The 18053-nt window shown below is 35.6% G+C and overlaps 1 protein-coding gene across 1 annotated transcript in view; it reads left to right on the top strand.

Moving 5' to 3' along the window:
• Nucleotides 1-156: 156 nt before the first annotated feature.
• Nucleotides 157-18053, top strand: part of LOC121374410 (N-alpha-acetyltransferase 15, NatA auxiliary subunit-like) — a 38881-nt gene continuing 20984 nt past the window's right edge. Inside the window, exons 1-9 of the mRNA XM_041501510.1 lie at nucleotides 157-306; nucleotides 4006-4090; nucleotides 4375-4479; nucleotides 4840-4928; nucleotides 11383-11451; nucleotides 12724-12858; nucleotides 13402-13549; nucleotides 14081-14200; nucleotides 14698-14873. Of these exons, the coding sequence (XP_041357444.1) occupies nucleotides 250-306; nucleotides 4006-4090; nucleotides 4375-4479; nucleotides 4840-4928; nucleotides 11383-11451; nucleotides 12724-12858; nucleotides 13402-13549; nucleotides 14081-14200; nucleotides 14698-14873 (984 nt within the window). The 5' untranslated portion in view covers nucleotides 157-249. The remainder of the gene's footprint in view (nucleotides 307-4005; nucleotides 4091-4374; nucleotides 4480-4839; nucleotides 4929-11382; nucleotides 11452-12723; nucleotides 12859-13401; nucleotides 13550-14080; nucleotides 14201-14697; nucleotides 14874-18053) is intronic.

Here is an 18053-nt window from a genome sequence, read left to right as displayed (position 1 = left end):
TAATTATTTTTTTATTTACATTATTTTTATTTTTGCATATTATAAAATAATTATATTACATTTTTTAAAACTGAAAGTTACCAATAAAATAAATTATATTTAAATATAAAAGTAACTTGAGAACGAGATTTCACTAAGCATAGAGATTCCGCCATACTTGGAATTCGCACCTCGTGGTGCCGTCTTAGGTCGGCAACGTCAAGTTAATTAGCTGAAAAAACCTGTTACTTTTAACGTATTTTAATCACCATGCCAACAAATAATCCACTTCCCCAAAAAGAAAATGCACTGTTTAAAAGAATTTTGGTAAGTTATCTTGATAACACCAATGTTACATGATCAAGTTGTTGATTTCCTGGGTAATCCGTGTTTGGGACATCATGACAAACACTGTCCTGTGGACCAATGTAGTTAAGGACCGGACTAATGCAAAAACTATGTAGCTGGTAGAGTAGAAATCAAGGTTATTATGTTACTACAAGTACTTTTAAATCAACAATATAAAGTTTTTTATTTTAATTTTTTCAAAAATGCACCGACTGAATTTGCAACCTGCCAAAATGGACTCTTGAGTGACCAGTCTATAATTTTTGTAACATGCAAATACTAATTATACTTGCACAAAGATTAATGAGAATGGTTAATCTTGGTGAAATGAAGTAAATCGGACCATTCTAAATCCCTTATTTTACAGTCCTCGTTAATTTTAAATTGTCTCTGAAGTAGTTATGTATATGATAATTACTGATCCCACTGGTAGTTTGAAAATAAGCTTCTTTTAACCCCAGCTGGCCCCACTTTTTGTATATCATCATGTGATTATCGTTCATTGTGTGCTAGGAAAGATTTCGACCCATACCCCTTGATATTAAAGGCTCTAAAAACCCTAACCCTATCCCTATCCCTAAAACTACCATAACCATTGAAAGGGGGGTACGGGTCGAACTCATGCCATGTGCTATTTAAAACTACATCTTGTCAGTCAGGGCTTTATATTGCAGGGCCATTCCATTGTAATGATTTAAGCCAGAACGTGACATTCCAACTCTTATGATCTCCTTCACTTAATTGCTGGTATAAAATAAATATGCAATGAGGCAAAACATTTCAAACTTCACAGACTTAGGACATTCTGTTTTCTTTGCAAAAATATCCAGAAAATAATTACAACCGATCACACTACAAACCACTTCACTTGTATCATTTATTTTGAACAAAGCCTGGCATACAATATGCAAATACCGCATTCCTTTATGAGATAGGAAAATATGGAAAATATTTAAAATTAATAGGCAAACACTATATAATAAATCTTTCACTTTAGTAAATATTGGAGAAATTTAGCTTACAATGTTTGGTTTTTTCCTGTTAAATTGACTGGAACAAGCGAAGAAAACACAACTGGTAAAACGTCTAGATGCACTACATTAAACATATGTCCCAAATTCAGGCAGCTAACGTTCGCGAACAATTTGATTGGTTCCCGACATGGTTTAACGTGAAGTGTATAAACCAGTCTAGCGGACGTTTTTCTGCTCTGTCTGGCATAGCATGCACAGGCCAATGTCGGGTGTCCCTAATTTCTAGTTCGGAAAATAAATTATTATAGGTACAATTGTTTAAATTAATTTTTCAAATATGATCAAACTAAAAAACAAGGGAATTACTTGAATCATGAACATATATCTTTTCACTAACTAAATAACAGGGCTTCTAGATTATGGCTAGTGATATTCAATGTTTGGCTAGTAAATAAATACTAAATTGCCATGCCTGATGGCTAGTTAATTTTTTTTGGTCAAATGTTGCAGTTACGTCTATTTTGTAAATATGAATAACCTGTTAGCACCCCAATGTTAGTGTTTTTAAGCTCTATCTCCCTGTTTAGATGATGTATCTGATTATTACTATTATTTCAGTGTTCTCGCTGCTCCATTTAAGCAGGGCGTCCCGCCCTGCCATTGCATTTTGCCACCCTCCTTTCACGTTCTCCACCCTCCTTTATTTTTATGCACCCCTCTTTATTCTCCAGCACCATACTATATTTTACAGCAACTATCTCCGCTATTTCCAAATGCACACTTTTTTCCACACAAAAAACCCCACAACGCTCAGTCTGCACACTGGACATGAAAGGAAACAAGGCACGTTGTGTACGAAAAAGCAATTGACGAAACATTTATGACAGTTATCGTAACATAATTTAACAGCATTTTTAACAGCCTCTATTTTGACCCATACCTGTATCTATTGGTATGTTTAATACACACAATAAAAGTTATATTTTGTTTGAGCAATAAAAACATTATTTTTTACGAATTCAGCAATCTCCGATTGAAAACCCCCTACTTATTTGGCGCAAAATTTGTCACGTGATCAGACCAGTCATTCTGTCTTTTGTTTTCACTATCGTCTGATATTTTGTCCTCCGTTGCAGATATAATTGGTTGTAACTGATGATTTTTACTTTGTCATTTCTGTCATTGTGTTTATTAAGCAGTTCTTTATAAAATATTGTAAACTTTTCATTTTGCAGGGATATGAACGCTTATAAAAACAACGGAAGTGGTAGTGTTTATCATTAAAATCATCTATCTTGGGAGCCAAATAATATATACACCGCCTTTACAAAAACGAAACTAATCTAATCGTTGAAGCTCATGTCCAGTTGACCTTTCATTCGACCAATCAAAACCTTACTTGCAAAATCATGCCAGTGATTTGAAAAGAATTTGAAAACATTCAGGATTATGCCGAGGGTATACAAAATGATTCGGGTGAATTATAAAGTATGCCGGAAACTAATTTCAATATAAAATTTTATATAAAATATCTTTCAAGATGAAAACCCCCCAAACACTGAACGTATAGCCATAAAATCTGTTTATATTAGTACACAATCCAAAGTTTATTACTGCACTTTTCCCCCTGTTTTTTTAATGTTGAAATAGACCAACAAATTTGCTTATTGCATAAATAGTCTCGTCCGATATTTGTAGAATTTGTATGCTCCCGAATAACGCTATAAAAGGCGTAAGTGGTCGATATTTAAATTGTTATTTATAGATAAAATATATTTTATCACAGCAATCGATTCATTCGATGAAGATGGAAATAACAAAAAATGTATCTGACATTAAGGGATCACTTTACAAACATCTTTATTGTTTTTCGTATATCTTGAAATCTTTATTAAAATTATATTAAAACTTTGATCAGTTCAGCAAAACCGGAACTGCCCATAAATGTCAGACCGATAACATCTTTGGTTCAATTAAAAGACGACTCTGCTTGTATTTCGTATAAACTGTTTAGCACTTTTTTGTAGGCAAAATAAGGAAGTATGTCTTTCCACAAAGTCTACCAGCACACAATATGGTAACCAAACTCCCCCCGTGTTTTTTTTTTTTTTTTGAAGGGTGTGGTGCTGCGCGGCCGCCCTCCTTTAATTTTCGCCCAGCGAGAACACTATTTAGTAAAATTTCATCAACTTAATGAGAAGTAAGGCTACTGAATTTTTAATCGTGGCTAGTAAATTAAAAAAATCACTGATCCCATGGCTAGTGTATTTTATAAAAATTCTAAAAGCCCTGAAATACAGTGACAATATGACTACACCGAATATCAAATTTATGGTTTCTCTAGGTCAGTATAGGGCGGGACGTAGCCCAGTGGTAAAGCGTTCACTTAATGTGCGGTCAGTCCAGGATTGATCCCGGTCAGTAGGTCCATTGGGCTATTTCTCATTCCAGCTAGTGCATCATGACTGTTATATCAAAGGCCGTGGTATGTGCTATCCTGTCTGTGGGATGGTGCATATAAAAGTTCCTTTGCTGCTGATGGAAAAATGTAGTGAGTTTCTTCTCTAAGACTCAAAATTACCAAATGTTTGAAATCAATAGCCAATGATTAATAAATCATTGTACTCTCATGGTGTCGTTAAACAAAACAAAACAAAAACTTCAAATCAGTATATTTCGTGTATATATTGTATTTGTTTTGTAGAAATGTTACGAGCAGAAGCAGTACAAAAATGGTCTGAAGTTTGCTAAGCAAATATTGACGAATTCAAAGTTTTGTGAACATGGAGGTAAGACTGTGTGAAATATTATTCCTTTATAATATGCTATTTTAAAATTTAATGAATACATTTTATTACAAACTCGCCAAACTGATTTGGGTAGTGACTTGTTTAGTAAACCCTTATTTATTATTTCATTATGTTTAGTGAAGACAAAATTAAGTGGGCTATACATTTTGAATTAAATTTTCTGAATATAACCTCCTGTGTAAACTTCCCCACCATCTTTTACAGTTTTTAAGTTTTTGTAATCATGTTTTATAATGTCTGTACTGCTTGTTTTCATTTTGAAGAAACGTTGGCTATGAAAGGTCTGACCTTAAATTGCTTGGGAAGAAAAGAGGAGGCATATGAATATGTCCGAAGAGGACTTAGAAATGATCTCAAGAGCCATGTCTGTATCCTTACGGTTTAGGAAACAAATAGTGCAAAAATAAATTCAAATCTTTTTGTCACAATGTCTTCAGAATGATGATTGATGGTCAATGATGATAATTGTTTGACAGATTTGAATGAATACCTTTTAGATTTTTGCTATCACACTATGATATCTAGTAGTAGTAGATGTTGGAGATCGTTTAATAATATCTGATGGCTGTTCATGGTGATCATGTAGATGTCAAGTTCATACTATCCACCGAAGCTGACATTAAGGTGATAACTGATTTCAGTTTAAAAATATTTTGTCTTTTATTTATTGCATGTGACTGCATTGTCGTATAAAAAAAAAGTGTCACTTTGGTCCTTAACTGGTTTAGGCTGGCATGTGTATGGACTTTTACAGCGATCTGACCGCAAGTATGATGAAGCCATCAAATGCTACAGGAATGCTTTGAAGTGGGACAAAGTAAGTTATATTTGTAAAAGCTTTAGCATTCAAACCAAGTCAGACGGTTTACATTAGGCATTGAAATTCAGATCACCTTGCGACAGCAATTTAGCACAAATAATAACAAATACCCAGTAATGCTACAAATGCTGTTGCAGATAAAGTTTGCAAAACTTCCCATCGGCAGTTACGGGATTCTTAGAATGATAACGTTCTCCATGCGTAATGCAGGTTCCACTATTTTATAAAGTAAGTGAATGTAAAGACAAGTCACATTTTACCACTGTCAGTCATTGCAGTACTTGTGGTTCTGTTAAAAGTAGGAACATATCTTTCTTTTTTGTCATATCTTGGTGAAATATTGTGTTGGTAGAAATCAAGATCCTGTTTGTTACTCTACAGTTGATAAATACTGTCATGTTAGGTAGGGGTGGAATATCAGGGAACACTTTGTTTTTTAATCTTGATAAGCGATATTTTTACTCAATTCAAAATTGATAAGCAACTACGCTTTAATGTTTTAAAATTGTGTAGCGATTTTTGAAACTTGCATTGCAAATCATGACACAATACTGAACAAAATATTCCATGAATATAACTTATTAGTAGAGGTTGATCCCACTTGTGGATTCCCTCTCACCCCATCCCAACCAGTGCCATTTGTCAAGTATCAAACTGTACACAGTATGTGTTGTTCTATCTGTGAAAGTGCATGTAAAATACTTTATCCTGCTACCCAATAGGAGCAGCCTGTTAAAGGCAGTCAGTGTGTAGTTCTGTCTGTGAAAGTGCATGTAAAATATTTTATGCTGCTATCGAATAGGAGCAGTCACTGTGTGTTGTGAAAGTGCATGTAAAATATCCCATGCTGCTATCGAGTAGGAGCAGCTTGTTAATAACAGTCACAGTGTGTATTGTGGAAGTGCATATAAAATATCCCATGCTGCTATCGAATAGGGCAACCTGTTAATGGCAGTCACAGTGTGGTGTTCTATCCGTGAAAGTGCATATAAAATATCCCATGCTGCTATCGAATAGGGCAACCTGTTAATGGCAGTCACAGTGTGTGGTGTTCTATCCGTGAAAGTGCATATAAAATATCCCATGCTGCTATCGAATAGGGCAACCTGTTAATGGCAGTCACAGTGTGGTGTTCTATCCGTGAAAGTGCATATAAAATATCCCATGCTGCTATCGAATAGGAGCAGCCTGTTAATGGCAGTCACAGTATGTGGTGTTCTATCCGTGAAAGTGCATATAAAATATCCCATGCTGCTATTGAATAGGGCAGCCTGTTAATGGCAGATAGTGTGTTGTATCAGTATCTAAACGAAGTCTCAATCCATATAGTTCTATAAGCTTGGTTTAGGCGGAAGCCCATAAAATATTAGCAATTGACGAATTTGCTAAGAAAATCTATTGCCAAACAGCAGAAATGGCAGTATATCAGACAGATGATTTTAGAATTGACTTTTAGTAATGAATTTTTTTACACACCCGTCAAGAACATCATTCATTATTCGGGTGTAGAATTTCAATTTCTGGGAGGCATGGCAAGTTTTGCCTTCAGTTGAATAACTAAAATTAGGGTATGAATGCAAGTCAGAAGGGCATGAATGCAAACTTCTCCTTCAAAAGAGGGCCTTGAAGAAAACTTACTTTCTATCAAGTTTCTGACACAAAAATTATTTCACATTATGGTCTTGGACTCTTTGATACAGATATATATACCATAATGTATTTTACAAGGTTAATAACATGTAGCATATACAGGGCTAGAAATGAAAACAAAAATCTACATGCACCAGGTGCATGCTGAAAAAAAAGTTACATGCACCATTAAAATTCTGCATGCACCAAAAATAAGGCAACTTCGTTTTTTTCTGCAATACCTATATTTATTAACAGTACCGAAACGTTATACAACTGCGTTTATTACTGATTCTTGACCCAACGTAAACACCTTACAGAAATCTATAATAGGCCTATTACAAAAACGTACAAATATTTGTGTTTTGTATTAAGCAAGTTGTCAACTTTTTTAACTCGATAAGATCTGTTGGTATAATATAAATTAGCCTACGGAATTCGACGAGAAGTTGCGATTGAAATAATCACTGACTGACTTCGAGTCAACTACGCGAGTAACGCACCTGCACATTTGCAATCATCTGATCAAGTGCCCATATCTGAGTTCGAAAATGTTCAAGGCAGTTACGGTACTTTGTATTGATCACAGATCTGGCGGAGTTCAATTTGTCAGTGATGACAACAACTGTGTTATGTGCGTGGATATCCCAAAGTCGGTCTCGACCACCTTCCCTAATACCGTTCACGGATATAACCGAGATATTGCCGGCAATTTTTGCAAATATATTTCACGGAAATGACCGAAAGGGCGCCATTGTTGTAAGTAGGATTATGGGATACAAAATGGATGCGCCCATAAGATAAAAGTTATCGTTTTCATGTGGTGAACAGATTACGAGATGCGTACGCAAAATTCAACAACTTGAGTGAATCTGGTAGACAGCAGGATACTAGTATACGCAATACACAATACTTGAAAAATATTAGCATGCACCGCGTGCACCCAGTTTTAAAAGTTACATGCACACGCAAAAATCGGCGTGCATGTACTAACACTGCATTTCGAGCCATGATATATGCTACATTTTCCCTGCCCAATGTAGCAGATGTGCTACATTATTAAAAGTGAATACAAATTTATGAAAATTAAAAAATCAACATGGAAGTGTTCAAGGGCATAGCTGCAAGTAAGGACGGCACATACAGCTATTGCCATTGGTGCCGTGGTAAAATTCAAACACTGGTTATTTTTGATAATATATTGTTAACACACATATATATATATATATGTTACAGTCAGTGTCAAACCAAGCCAAGTGTCCAGCCTTTGACCGCCAGTCATTTGACCAAATGACAAAAATTTCCAGTCATTTGGCCAAATGACTGAAAATGACCTCCAGTCATTTGGCCAAATGACTAAAGGGTATTTCTTGGGTGTTTTGTAATAATTAAACTATGTTTCATCTGTATTTATGTTTATTATAACAAAAATGAATAATCAAATACATGTAACAACAAATTTACCAGTATAATGCATTGGTGATACATAATACATACATCATTTATTTAAACAATTTACACTGTTGTGACATCTGCTATTACACAAAACATTATTTTTGAAACAAGCACATCGCTTACTCCGACATCTCTTAGGTCCATTACAATTGCACTTGACGAAACCCTGACCACTGTGTTGAGACTCCTTTTTGTTGGCTTGACGAAGCGACACACTGCTATCACTGTTAATGTCAGATTCACTCAGGAGTCTCTGAGGACATAAATCAAACTGGTGTCGACTATATTTCCCTTTCAGAATACCAGAAGGGCAACCAATGGTATATTGTCCGTTTTCTACAGCTAATATAACACCTAGAATATTTCTGGGATCACCACGTCCCCTGTCAACGACGGAATGGGCACAGCTACGTTATCACCAACGGTACCATCCTTCATAATCACTCGACTTCGCTTAACAACACGCTCGGCTTGTTTCTGTTGTGCGGCTATTGCAAGCTTTCTTTTCTTGTCTATGCTGCTCGTTGGTTGAGTCGTTTCTGGTAGAGGTTGAGTCGTTTCTGGTAGAGGTTGAGTCGTTTCTGGTAGAGGTTGAGGAGTTTCTGGCAGAGGTTGAGGAGTTTCTGGTAGAGGTTGAGTCGTTTCTGGTAGAGGTTGAGTGTCTGGTTGAGTTGAGCTGCTGGACAGAATGGCTAGTAAGTCATCTTCTGTCTGTAGCTTCTGGATAACATCATGCGGTAATGACGAGGAAGTCAAACCAATCCTGGCTTCAATGCCAAATAAGGTTGCATAAGGTGACTGTTTTATTCCCACATTGAAACTCGAGTTCTTGCGAAACTGAACAAATTTAACACCAATAGTCCAATCAGCGGTATCATTCTCACTCGTCCACGCAACAAGCATGTCTTTAATGTCATAATTCGCACGTTCTACAGAACCGTGACTCTGTGGGTGGCGCAGTTTACCATGCACTATAACTAGCTCTGGCCACAACTCCTTCAAGTCGGAAATGATATGAGCTGTAAATTCGGAACCGTTGTCGCTCTGTAATATATGTGGCGCACCTAATAGCAGAAATATGTCCATGAGTTGGTATGCAACCTCAGCAGCTCGCTTTGATGTCAGTGGGCGGATAACAACAAACTTTGTAAGATGGTCCTGATACACCATAATCCACTTGAAAGAACCATGCGGTAACGATTGCATATCGATGAGATCTACTTGGCCACGAGCGGAGAACTCTTTAAACATAATCGGTCGGACAACCACACCCTTTGTCATCGGTCGAACACGTTTACGCTGACAGTCAATGCACATTGACTTAAACAGTTCAATAGAATCCCTGGTAACATTGGCATACTTCTTGCCTAATTCCTTTACCATTCGATCGCGACCACCGTGGCCAGTGGCAATGTGGGCACGTTTGATAACATCGAATTTCTCTTCGATGTGCACGTAATACTGTATCGGGTCATTGTTGGATTTGCGACGTCTTATCAACTTCTCCACACTGAAGAATCTCATACTTGGACAGAAGATAATAACCTTGGTGTGACTTAGCTGATGATTGTTCATTTAAATGCTTCAGTTCATTTATCAACAAAAAGTACTCTGGTTTTGGTATAAGTACCTTTTTCAAAATACAGAATTCCCTATCAGGCAGTCTGTCAAACTGAGGGCACTCATTTTCAGTCATTTGGCCAAATGACTGGAAATTTTAGGCATTTGGCCAAATGACTGGTTTGACACATTGACTAATATATATATATATATATATATATATATATATATATATATATATATATATATATATATATATATATATATATATATATATTTGTGGTAGCAATTTAAAGACACATGACCAGAGTATGACAAATATTTTGAAAAGTCACTAGCCACAGGGCTAGTGGGTTTGTGAAAACCACTAGCCCACCAAGATAAAGCACTAGCCCAAATTCTTGATCAATTATAACTGGATTTTTAACTAATTTTTGTAAGATTACACATTTACGAGTATAACAGTAAAATGAAACAAAACAAACACTTAAATTATGTTGTAACTTTCAGTTTTGTCGTGTTGTACGTTTGGTCTTTTGTCAAGTGTGATCCATCGTCATTGTCCCGTTTTCGCTTTTGCCCTCCCCCTGGGAAAAATAATTGATTAAACTCATGGTTGGTATCTAAAACCACTATCAAAATAATTAAATTTAAATGAGGGTATGGCAGTGTGACCACGGTAATGGATGGTTCAGTGTATCTGGTAGTGGGTTATACTTTTAGGGCCGCCTATTCAGGAACGGTACTGCCAATTGCTCAAATACAGGGCATTATCCCATGTCAGACCGATATCAAAAGGATAGAACGGCGACATCTAATCCGTTGTTAATTGATGAACTAAAAAGGTATTATTTTGTATCGGCAGCTGTGAGACATTATCCAAACGTAATAGGCCAAGCCGAGTCATTGCACGTGCGATTACCATTAAAGTAAATTGTTTTCCTGGTTGCCGATAACCATTGTAAGCGAAGTGTTAAATTAGAAAACAATAGGTAAATAAAACAAACACTGAAATTCAAAGCATGACTGGGGTTTACTTGATTGAGATTAACCTGTCGTCGTGATTGGTGATTTGCAAGTTCTTAGACTAAAACATAATTATGTGCGAGATTAACTACCACGTGACGTGTCCAACCAATCAAAACACGCATGTCATTAGACTTATTTCCTGTGCCAGAAACTTGAAAGGGAAAAGTAAACAATGCATGCTGTAACTGACGATGTAGAGATTGCATGTTACTGCAGTTTGCAGATCTAGTTCAAGTGGATTATTATTATATACTGATGGTGGTGTTGATATTATTCTATGACAAACATCACAATCAAATTTATTAAACGAAATTTCAGCCGAGAGAAAAAAAACAACAAAAAACACACAATCGAGCGATAAGGAAGAAGGGGTGGGAAAGGCTAGTGGTTTTGCGTTTCTCACTAGCCCGAACTTAAAAACCACTAGCCATGGGCGTCGGGCTAGCGGATTTGTAGAACTCTGATGACTGACTGGCTGCTCCTAATGATGACCAATGCCATGCCATTGAATGGAGGGAAAAAGTAGTCTTGTCATGTAAGTTAGCTGCAAGTGTTGTAAGTAAGTTTGCTTTAAACCTGGCTTTTGAGGACATGTAAGAAATACATTGGTGTCCAATATATACCATTTATCTTACAACTCTGTTTAAAAATGTAGCTAACTCGCATTCGCTCATTAGATAAGTTTTAAAACAACTCTTTAAGATAAATGGTATCTAACACAAATAGTTGTGTATGTGCTGATGTGGTGGTAAGCATCCATTTCCATTTATTATTACAGGATAACTTGCAGATTTTGAGAGATTTGTCACTACTTCAAATACAAATGAGAGATCTCGAAGGATATCGGGTATGCGCTATGAACTTTTTGATTATTTTATGTAATTTGATGTGATATAAATAATGCATAATCACCCTACATGTTTTTAGGTCTGATATCTAGTATATTAGACAGCATAGTCACTGCTGTTTAACCTTTAGACTACTGGATTAATTTTTGACAAAAACCACGTTGAGTGGGTACTAGTTTACTTATTCACTTAAATGTTTTATAAATACATAAAATAAAGTTCATATTTTAATCGGAAAGTATTATTTTCGCAGTTTTTTCTAATTTTTATGATATTTTCAGCGCCCTCAATAGTTTAAGAAGTAGCAGGCTACAACAGTGATGATAGCAGGGGGCAAAGCGGGGGGTCTGGGGGCCCTCCCCAAGAAACATTTGAAAAATCGAAGAAATTAAAAAAGAGAAAACACTTTTTTTTTACCATCAACGAAAAGTAGGCGGCGGCGATTTGCCGCCGGAGACCGGGTACTTTTGAGGGCTCTATATTTTAGATCAGTTGATGTTTATTAAAATTAGGCTAAAAATCGAAAAAGTTGCCTTGACTTGCAGGCATTTGTGGCTAGCTGTCCAGTATTTATGTCCATTATTCCCAATAAGTGGTTTTCTGACCAGAATTTTAAAAACAAACAAACTACGATTCATATCCCAATATTTGGTGATTTTAGTTGTTGGAAAATGATCAAATTTATTATCAAATTAGTTGTCACAATCAGCTATCAATCCCTGAAAATGACTGCGACATGCCACCATTGTTGTCAAGCAAAAATACTTGCCAAAAACCACTTTTCAACTCAAAATTCCAAGGTATAATCCACTGAAAAAACTAAATCTAAAGAAACAGAAAGCTGACTTTGTCTTCCATTTCCTCTTACTTAAATCGCTTCTGGTGAGTGTCGTGTGCAAAACAGTGGAAAATGTGAATTGGGGAATGCACTGTATATAGTATATCATCTGAGGTGACGTCAGGCGAGATATCTCGCCTGCAGTAGTCAGAAGGTTAGAGAGATGCAATTGTCTCCCTTAATGTAAAATCTTTAATTAGTTTTTAAATCATATTTTTACATTTGTCATTTGAAGCTCCGAATAAAAAATTATTTTCTACATTTGTCAAGCATGTGTACTGTTTGGGTAGTGAATACAATCTTGTAAAAGATTTTGGTTGTTGTCCAATCTAAACCAATATCATTTATAATAAAATATTATTTAAACTTTTTATGTTGGTTGGTTAAGTCTGAGATTTTTGAGTGTGTAATAAATAAAGCATTCTTGTTGCAGGAAACAAGATACCAGCTGTTGGTTTTACGACCAGGTCAAAGGGCATCATGGATAGGGTATGCAATGGCCTATCATTTGTTGAAAGATTTTGACATGGCTTTAAAAATCTTAGAGGAATTTAGAAAAACACAGATGGTAAGGATTGACATTTTGTCTTGATGAAAAATAATTATTGTTAATTATTATTCTTAATAATATAGATTACTAGTATCCATCCCTCTGTTAAATAATTTTATAACTCTGAACTATGTCCATATTTGAGACAAAGGTATATTATATTGCCAGTCTCTTGGCATAATTGCTCAACTTGTTTTTAGAGATTTTTGAGATGTGGGAAAAATACTAATTTTTATACAAACAGAAATGCTTTAAAAATTACTTGAACAAGAATAACAAAACAATTTTTTCCCCATTAATCTCAAAAGCTCTAAATTAGTGAGGCAATTATGCTAAGACACTGACGATATTCTTATTATGTTTTTGTAAAATGTCTCTAATCAATTATACCGGTACCTGATTTTTATTAAATATTTCTTGTTTTCTGGCATTCATTTGAAATAATTTAATATTTGCTTTACATTTATTATTTAATAATTTAATATTTATAATAACATTTTTATTACAAGTACAGCATTTTGTTTAACCTACATTAACAAGGTGATAATTGTCATATTGCAGCCTAAACCATATGACTATGAACATTCTGAACTTTTGATGTACCAAAACCTGGTCATGCGTGAAGCTGGCATGTATCAAAGAGCACTGGAACACCTCACAACCTTTGACAAGCAAATGGTTGATAGACTGTCAATGCAAGAAATAAAAGGCAAGGTGGTGTTTTTTTTTTTTTGGGGTGGGGGTTTCTCACTTTTCAATTTTGTATTACCTTTGTAGATAGGCATGCAATTTTTAATTAATGAAAATGTATCGTCTTGTTGTCTTTACCAGTAGACATAAGAAATAATTGAGTACGCCAATACCTTTATACATATAGAATATAAACAGTTTAATCTTATTGATTTATAGTTAAGAAGTTTTAGTGAATGGTTTTAGTTGTAGCTAAGCTGTTCACCTGAGGTGAACATGATTTTATTATACTTTGTTTTCCAGTCTTTCTAATCCAAAATAGCTTTGTAGTTTACTTTTAGATGCGTGAGAAAATAACAAAGCAAATAAAATATTCCCTGGGACAAGCAAGTTTTCAATACATGGGTCAAGCAAGTTTTCAATACATTATTAACCCTTGCTGATTAAAAAATGTGTTGATTTGAGTCTTAACAATTTATTTTGCTGCTACATTTTTTATCGTACAAAATGTTAATTTATTTTAAAAAAATTATTTTTTTATTTTTTATAGCTCAACTTCTAGTGCAGCTGGGCAGAAAAGGTGATGCTGTTGATATTTGCCTAGATCTGATTGATAGAAATCCAGAAAATTGGGCCTATTATAAAGGCCTGGAGGAAGCAATCAATCCAGGTAAAATATATAATGAAACTGGTTGCTTTAATTAAACCTGTGCTACTAATTATACATGTGCTATAACAAGTATCAATGTTTGTTTGTTTTTCTTCATTTAGCTCATTTGACTTACTTCAAAAGCAGCATTTGTTTCAGAAATTTACATTTTTAATTCTAAGAATTAAATACTCAAATCAGTATTGAGAGGCAGATTCATGCAAAGGTATTGATTTTTAAGAGTTATATATCGTACTTCAGCCAGTTTTTGTGTCTGTAATTTGATAATTTGTTTATGTTGGTATAAAAGTAATTGTTTACATGAGACTTATTATTTGTTTTTTTTATGGTGGCAGGGGTGGGGAATCCGATTTTTTTTTTTTTTTTAACATAAAATAACAATTTTAAATACTGTAAAGCACTGATAATTATTTGATCATTTATCAGTAAGAGCACATTGATACACTTTTATCCGATTCCTAGCACAGTTGTGAAAGTAATCTTATTTAACTTTTCAGACTCGATTGAGGAGAAGATGAAAATCTATGCGGATGCTCAGTGTCGGTATCCTCGAGCGTCGATGCCAAAGAGACTACCACTGAATTTTACTACAGGTTTGTTTTCACATGCTTACGTTGTTGATAAGTGTACTTGGAGTCTACTTCTTTTCTTTCTTTCTTTCTTTTTTTTTTTTTTGTTTTCATTCTAGAGCAGGACATAACCCAGTGGTAAAGTGCTCACCTGATGTGCAGTTGGTCAAGGATCAATCCTCATCAGTGGGCCATTCGGGCTATTTCTTGTTCCAACCAGTCCACCACAACTGGTATATCAAAGGCCATATTATTTGCTATCCTGTCTGTGGGATGATTCATATAAAAAAAACCTTTGCTACTAATGGGAAATTCTGTGTGGGTTTCTTCTCTAAGACTGTCAGAATTATCAATTGTTTGACACCCATAAATCAATGTGCTCTAGTGGTTTTGTTAAACAAAACACTTAACTTTTCTTTTGTTTTTACTCTACAACACATTAAAAGGTGCATGAAAAATACAGATTTTTTCTTTCTTTGTTTCCATCGTATGTCGACATTAGCCAACTCGCCCATCCAGTGTACAACTAGTATGCTTATGAAAAGTGTTGATAATTTTAAATATAGATGGCTATATTAGTTTAGTAGTGTCATGAATTTAAAAAAATGCAGTTGAGCACTAGCTGTCTTAGTTCAAAATGATGGCTGCATGTGATGATTTCAATGGATCCTTCTGATGTTGGGTGAGGGGTTCATACTCAAACCCTCAACTCGCCACAGCACAGGCAGAAATCAGAATTCTGATGCAGATGAAATTTTCACAAGTTGGGTAGTAAGATGTTGTACTTGGCCTAACTTTGATGGTATAATTATACTAATAAGATTTAGAGTTGGTTTTAAAAAAGATGGAGATCTACAGCAGGTTTTTTATGTTACAATCTTGGGTATATTTCTAATATTTACCGGCCTCGGTGGCATCTTGGCAGGCCATCGGTCTACAGGCTGGTAGGTACTGGGTTCGGATCCCAGTCGAGGCATGGAATTTGTAATCCAGATGACGTCTCCAAACCCTGAGTGAGTGCTCCACAAGGCTCAATGGGTAGGTGTAAACCACTTGCACCGACCAGTGATCCATAACTGGTTCAGCAAAGGCCATGGTTTGTGCTATCCTGCCTGTGGGAAGCACAAATAAAAGATCCCTTGCTGCCTGTCATAAAAGAGTAGCCTATGTGGCAACAGCGGGTTTCCTCTATAAAAAAAAATCTGTGTGGTCCTTAACCATATGTCTGATGCCATATAACCGTAAATAAAATGTGTTGAGTGCGTCGTGAAATAAAACACTTTCTTTTTATTTCTAATATTTATGCATTTAGAATAGATTTTATTAATTTTCTTTGACATGCTATACTTCGGTTCCTTTTGGCTACTATCGCTAATCTACATCACATACAAAAGGTTTTCACCCAATAAACACAATGTCATGCATGTAACAGTGTTGTATCAGGGCAGTTGATACCTTATGATAGCGAAAGCATGCAAGTTTTTAAATCAATTTAAAGTATTTTTATACGCCCGTCTATGATGGGTCTTTCCGTCTGTTAACTTTTTCTTGTCTGGACCATATCTTGCATACAGATACATACAGGACCATCAAACCTCACATGTAGGAACAACTTGGGATGGTGGTGTGTCATGTACTATTACTATCGTATGTCAACATTAGCCAACTCGCCCATCCAGTGTACAACTAATATGCTTATGAAAAGTGTTGATAATTTTAAATGGCTCCTTAGAAGTTTATTTTACTATATTAGTTTAGTAGTGTCATGAATTTAAAAAAATGCAGTTGAGCACTAGCTGTCTTAGTTCAAAATGATGGCTGCATGTGATGATTTCAATGGATCCTTCTGATGTTGGGTGAGGGGTTCATACTCAAACCCTCAACTCGCCACAGCACAGGCAGAAATCAGAATTCTGATGCAGATGAAATTTTCACAAGTTGGGTAGTAAGATGTTGTACTTGGCCTAACTTTGATGGTATAATTATACTAATAAGATTTAGAGTTGGTTTTAAAAAAGATGGAGATCTACAGCAGGTTTTTTATGTTACAATCTTGGGTATATTTCTAATATTTACCGGCCTCGGTGGCATCTTGGCAAGCCATCGGTCTACAGGCTGGTAGGTACTGGGTTCGGATCCCAGTCGAGGCATGGAATTTGTAATCCAGATGACGTCTCCAAACCCTGAGTGAGTGCTCCACAAGGCTCAATGGGTAGGTGTAAACCACTTGCACCGACCAGTGATCCATAACTGGTTCAGCAAAGGCCATGGTTTGTGCTATCCTGCCTGTAGGAAGCACAAATAAAAGATCCCTTGCTGCCTGTCATAAAAGAGTAGCCTATGTGGCAACAGCGGGTTTCCTCTATAAAAAAAAATCTGTGTGGTCCTTAACCATATGTCTGATGCCATATAACCGTAAATAAAATGTGTTGAGTGCGTCGTGAAATAAAACACTTTCTTTTTATTTCTAATATTTATGCATTTAGAATAGATTTTATTAATTTTCTTTGACATGCTATACTTCGGTTCCTTTTGGCTACTATCGCTAATCTACATCACATACAAAAGGTTTTCACCCAATAAACACAATGTCATGCATGTAACAGTGTTGTATCAGGGCAGTTGATACCTTATGATAGCGAAAGCATGCAAGTTTTTAAATCAATTTAAAGTATTTTTATACGCCCGTCTATGATGGGTCTTTCCGTCTGTTAACTTTTTCTTGTCTGGACCATATCTTGCATACAGATACATACAGGACCATCAAACCTCACATGTAGGAACAACTTGGGATGGTGGTGTGTCATGTACTATTACTATCGTATGTCAACATTAGCCAACTCGCCCATCCAGTGTACAACTAATATGCTTATGAAAAGTGTTGATAATTTTAAATGGCTCCTTAGAAGTTTATTTTACTATATTAGTTTAGTAGTGTCATGAATTAAAAAAAATGCAGTTGAGCACTAGCTGTCTTAGTTCAAAATGATGGCTGCATGTGATGATTTCAATGGATCCTTCTGATGTTGGGTGAGGGGTTCATACTCAAACCCTCAACTCGCCACAGCACAGGCAGAAATCAGAATTCTGATGCAGATGAAATTTTCACAAGTTGGGTAGTAAGATGTTGTACTTGGCCTAACTTTGATGGTATAATTATACTAATAAGATTTAGAGTTGGTTTTAAAAAAGATGGAGATCTACAGCAGGTTTTTTATGTTACAATCTTGGGTATATTTCTAATATTTACCGGCCTCGGTGGCATCTTGGCAGGCCATCGGTCT

Source organism: Gigantopelta aegis, chromosome 6 (genome assembly GCF_016097555.1).
Source record: "Gigantopelta aegis isolate Gae_Host chromosome 6, Gae_host_genome, whole genome shotgun sequence".
NCBI classification, from domain to species: domain Eukaryota; kingdom Metazoa; phylum Mollusca; class Gastropoda; order Neomphalida; family Peltospiridae; genus Gigantopelta; species Gigantopelta aegis.
Note: the sequence above shows the minus strand (reverse complement) of the source record. Positions and strands in the feature narration are given on the sequence as shown.